Source organism: Pollachius pollachius (genome assembly GCF_949987615.1).
Source record: "Pollachius pollachius genome assembly, chromosome: 3".
Lineage (NCBI taxonomy): Eukaryota > Metazoa > Chordata > Actinopteri > Gadiformes > Gadidae > Pollachius > Pollachius pollachius.
The window spans coordinates 19,504,847-19,510,399 of NC_136936.1; the positions used below are offsets into that span (position 1 = coordinate 19,504,847).

The 5,553-nt window shown below is 45.1% G+C and overlaps 1 protein-coding gene across 1 annotated transcript in view; it reads right to left on the bottom strand.

The window, feature by feature from the left end:
- Nucleotides 1–1,461: 1,461 nt before the first annotated feature.
- The window catches only part of msantd4 (Myb/SANT-like DNA-binding domain containing 4 with coiled-coils), a gene marked incomplete at its 5' end in the record, with an annotated part of 5,148 nt that continues 1,056 nt past the window's right edge, over nt 1,462–5,553 (bottom strand). Inside the window, 4 exons of the mRNA XM_079733719.1 lie at nt 1,462–2,400; nt 3,309–3,608; nt 3,889–3,984; nt 4,452–4,489. Coding sequence (XP_079589845.1) covers nt 1,549–2,400; nt 3,309–3,608; nt 3,889–3,984; nt 4,452–4,489 — 1,286 coding nt within the window. The 3' untranslated portion in view covers nt 1,462–1,548. The remainder of the gene's footprint in view (nt 2,401–3,308; nt 3,609–3,888; nt 3,985–4,451; nt 4,490–5,553) is intronic.

Sequence of the window (5,553 nt, forward strand, 5' to 3'; positions counted from 1 at the left end):
AAGCATGACAGCCTAACAATAACATAAAATAACCGGCTTTTGAAGGTTGGTTTAAAAATCGCTTTATTTCAACCTCTTTCAAATAATTTTTGTTTTTGAAAGAGACTTTGTCTATATAATGCAACAGCACAGGTGATACAAAAGTGTATTTAAATGATGCTGTTGGTCTTTACAATAACTGGCCAACAAATGATCCATCAGGAACTTTACATATTATAAAAAGAAAACAAAATACAAGCCAATTCCAAACACTAATTCAAACAATAAATTAAATTTCACATCTGTGTGCAACCCCAGAGTCCAATCAGACTGCGCCAGATAAGGCTGCTGTAGCAAGCCATCATCCATACACACTCCCACAACACCATTGTACAATCACAAAATACAAACAGGTATAACTGGGACAACTGAGTTGGTAAAAAAAATATACAAAATTAACATTTTTGAGAATGTGGTATCAAAATATGTCGTAAACAAGGCACTATTGCCTTTGTTGCAAGTAAATAGTGCATGCGTCAGTGATATTCCAATATGTTGTGCTTGGTGCAACATTGTACTTTACACATGCGGTAACAAAATGTGATTTTGCAACTGTAGGTAATATGCTGATATTTTGTTATTTCAATCAACAGAACACACACACACACACACACACACAATTAACAATCCAGGGTTGGCATTCATTAAAAAACACACATCCCCACCTCTGCGGGCAGGATTTAAAAACATGAGAACTGAACAAACACAGAACAAACAGTTTTGGAAAAACGGACACACAACTTTACAACTTTTACAATATGTGTATAGCCATACAACCTTCCATCTGACAGTATTTCTTACATTTGATTACACTTCACATCTTTTTTATCGTTTCAATTACCGTCATACTCAACAAGAATCGTCTCTTTTGAAATTTTATGTTGTATAGCTGTATATACATCACCTGTAAGTCAATAGCAATCACTATATAAACCATACACTATATAAAGAGAGGAATGAATGAACCATGTATGGACTACGTTTGAATTCACATTTTAAAAAGATAATCATAAATATTTAAAATGGAGACAGACATCGTACATTGTGGTTGAGTATAATCAAAGAGAAAAGACTGTTTAATGGCCGGTTAGAGTTTATGGATCAAGCCTTTGCCAATCACCAACCAATCAAGCAAGTAGCCACTTGGCTAAAGGTAGGAGAACGTGTGTGTCTACTAAGATGGCAAGTCACACACTACAACAACGTTAAAAGACAAAATGTAGAAAATACCTTGCTATTCAAACCCCCTTTTTAACTGTATGTGAAGGCATTGCAAGGCACATCTTTGCTTTTAGCACGTGACAAGCATTTGTCTCCAATTTATTGTACAGCAGGAGAGGAGGATATTTTCTATGCAATTTCCTAAAATGTCATCATTTAAAAAAAAACTTGAACAAATAAATAAATAACAGTCAAAATGAGTCATTATGAGTCATTAATAACAAACCCATCGTGAACACTGTGCTTAAGGCCAGATAAACGTAGATTCCCCGCCCATCCCTGCACCTCCTATTGCTGCTCCTTCTGCAGCAGCATCCTCTCCTTCTCCACCTGGAGGCGCTCGCGCTCCACCTGCAGCCGGCCCGACTCAAACTTGAAGAACTGCAGCCTCTCCTTCTCTAGCTGCAGCCGCTCCTTGTCCAGCCTCAGCCTCTCCGTCTCCAGCTCCGTTGCAGCCACTGACCCGGCCCACCGCCCCGGACCCCCACCACCTCCGACACCGCCGCCGGCGCCGCCGTCCCCGCCGCCGCCCGCGTCCCCGTCCCCGCCTCCGCCCGCCAGATCCGGCCTCCCGTCGGGCGCCGTCGACGAGGACGGCGGGCCCTGCTGCGCCGGCCCCTCCGAGGGGAACCGGGTCCGGCCCAGCGTCAACGTGCGGAGCCGCTCCTGCTCCACGTGGCAGCGCTCCCGCTCCGTCTGCAGCCGCTCCCGCTCCACCTCCAGGTGCTCCCGCTCCACGGCCAGCCGCTGCGTCTCCACCGCCAGCCGCTGCCGCTCCAGCTCCAGGCGCTGCTTCTCCATGGCGAGGAGGGCCGCGGTCGATGCCGCCGCCGCCGCCGCCGCCGCCGCCGCCTCTCCCGGGGGCGGCTGCGGACCCTCCAGCCCCGCGTAGTCGCCGCAGTGGCCAGCCGGGGGGTAGTCCCGGTGGGTGGTGCTGATGTTGTTGGGGGTGGGGGTGGTGGAGGTGGGGGCCTTGGAGGAGGAGGACGAGGAGGCCAGCGTGCCCAGCTCGTCGATGTGGCAGTAGACGTCGGGGCCGCAGACCTCGCCGCGCGACCCCATCTCCCCCAGCAGGGCGGGGAAGCAGTCGTCCTCATCCAGCTCGCCGTCGCCGTCCGCCCCTTCCCGGTCGCTGTCCGTCTGGAGGGGGGGGGGGGGAGTGAAAAGAGAGAGAAAACAAAGAAAGAAAGAGAGAAAGAAGAAAAAGAGAGAATGTTGAATATCCATATAACCTTTGTGGATATACAAAGCAATGCAGAACTTTACGTTTGGACAGTTATGCTCAGAAATTAGAACCATTTTAAGAGTGTAATTTCGGATAGCTGGTACACTAAATCAAATTTTACAGCCCTAAAATTTGAGCCCTATTTACATTTACATTGTGAGCATTTAGCAGACACTTTTATCCAAAGCGACTTACAGTAAGTAAGAAGGTTACATTCTTACTGTCGGTACAGTAAGAATGTTCATAGAACCAAGTACCAAGCACCAATAATTGCTAGGTTTACCCATTCCCCATATACAACAAAGCTAGCTAGCATAAGATGCTACACAATGCTAAGTACTGTTTTTAAGTGCAAGGACGTACAGCATACAATAAGTGCATACATTAAGTGCCAGGACGTACAACATACAGTAAGTGCATGCATTAAGTGCCAGGACGCGCAACATATAATAAGTGCTTAAGAGGGGTGGGAGGTGGTAGGCAGTGGCTATGCAGAGTCCAGGGGAGCTCTGAACCCTATGCATGAGTATTGGAATACCACTTGTATTTAATGATCAATTAATTGTCTCAAAGAAGACAAATGGTGAGACAAAGAAAGCTGAATAAGCATGTTTGGAAAAATGGAAAAGAGTCTGAAAACACTGTTGTCCAAAACGCATTAGTAACTCAATGCAACTCATCAATAAATGATCCTGGAGAAAGGTTCATTCTTTTTTTCCACAAATGAATCTCCAGATTGTAATTACAGGAAACTCAATGACTCAATGATCAACGCCCGTACGTCTTTTAGATTTCTACTTTTTGACCATAGGCTCTGATGTACCCTGTATTCACTGGCGTCCTCCTCTATCTTCACCCCGGACACGCTCATCATCGTGTGCCCGCTGGGCTCCCCTAGAGCCACCAGCTCCTGCCAATTGCAATGGTGGTCCTTGGGAAAGCCCGAGAGATCCAGCAGCTGATCGCAGGCCGACCCCAGCATGGCGGCGTCGTGCTCGGGGGAGGAGCGCTCGCCTTCCTCCTTGAGAGCCAGGGAGGAGGCGGAGGAGAGGCACACCGAGAGCTCGGCCCGCAGCTGCTTCCTCTTCATCAGCGTACGCCAGTCCAGGTACCGGCGCTTCACCTGCAAGGTGGAGACAGAGGAGGGTGGTTTCATTCATACCTTCAGTTTAATCCATCGATGGATGATGACCCCATCCACGTTGCACTCATTTGAGGTTTATTGAGGATGTTTTTAGGGGAATTTTTATTTTTCTTCCTCCCTTAGTGCGTGTATGTTTTCTGTTCACACATTGTTCAAAATACAAAAAAGAAAATCAACAAATATTGTCAACATTTAGAGCCAGAATCTGAGCTGAAAACGAACACACAAACACGCCCTCGTCAGACGCACACACACGCACCTCGGCAGCTGTGCGTTGCTCTCCCTCCCCGAGTGCGTTGACACCGCCGGCCACCTCCTCCCAGGCCTGTCTCTTCAGCTCATTAATGGCCGTGTTCTGTTGGTGTGAACACACAAACCACTGAGTACACACACACATCCTCCGAAATATTCATCGCTCTGCATTGTTATAAATTGCGACAGTATTGTGAGCAATTTATATCTTTAACCTCATGCTAAAGAGAAAGGGCTCTCATATTTCTCAAAATGTCTGCATCAGATTGTTTAAAAAGGTCAGAGATCCAGAACGAGTGGCGATAACAAAACAACATTAAATCAACTCACTTATAACTTTTAAGGAGCAAACATTAAACTTAAATAGTACATTTTTCATATTGAAAATGATTTTCAATGTTTATTTAAGTAGCAAACTTTATACATAAAAACGTAATTCACAATGATTTGTTTTTTTGTGCAGCCATGTTTCGATCTCTCTGTGAATCTACACTGAAGGGCTGGTGTTCAGCATATCTCCCGCCTGCGCTTTGTGAGAACCCCCGTCTTTGGAGGTCTCATCAGCCTGACCTGCGTGAAAAGTTCCCGCTCGCCACTGCATTCAGTATCTGCCACACAGGAGCTGATAGCAAATTCTCCGGTATAAAGTGAATGCCTGACCTCAGCAACAACAACAACAACAACACACAACAAAACACTCTTTCTAGCAGTTAACGTCGCCATGCCAACGATGTCAACATGAGGGACTTTAATTATTTCCTTTGGGGACAGGGTCAGCACTGTGAATGACCTCCAGCTACTCTTTGTTTTCAACGTCACTAACAATATATTGATCAATAGAAACTGTCTTTCAACGTCAATAACGTTTTACTCCAATACCTATTAGTGTATTCATAACACGAGGTATGAGCTTGGTCAGAAGTCCTGCTCTAGATCAAGAAGAGAAATGTGCTTACTCATTACCTTTGGATAGAATAGCATAGAAATAGAGTAGCATAGACTCTGCATAGCCTATCCCTCCCACCGCTCCTAAGCACTTATTGTATGTTTTACGTCCTGGCACTTAATGTATGCACTTATTGATTGTATGTCCTGGCACTTAATGTACGGACTTATTGTATGCTGTGCGTCCTGGCACTTAATGTATGCACTTATTGTATGTTGTACATCCTGGCCCTTAAAAAAATTACTTAGTTGTGTAGCATCTTATCCAAGCTAGCTTTGTTGTACACGGGAAATGGGTTAAGCTAGCAATTGTTAGTGCTTGGCACGTTCTATGAACATGCGTTACTTACTGTACCAACAGCGATATATTGTTTCTTTTCTTTCTAACAAATGTACTAATTGTAAGTCACTTTGGATAAAGCGTCTGCTTAATGCCCTAGATGTAAATGTAAATATAACAATGTATACTAGAAATAGTGTGTTCTATTAGAATATGGGAATTGTGTCTAGAATGGTGGGAAATTGGTGCTGCATTCGATGAGGAGGGGATGATGAGGATGATGATGAGGAGGAGGACGACAATGGGGATTGCCTTCATCATCATGATCATCTCCAGTCATCAAATATTGTGCATAAAACGTGATGTATTACTATCATGTATAGATATACATGATAGTATTTGTTTGAATGACTTGATGTGTACACGTCCGTGCACAGCAGTCAGCAG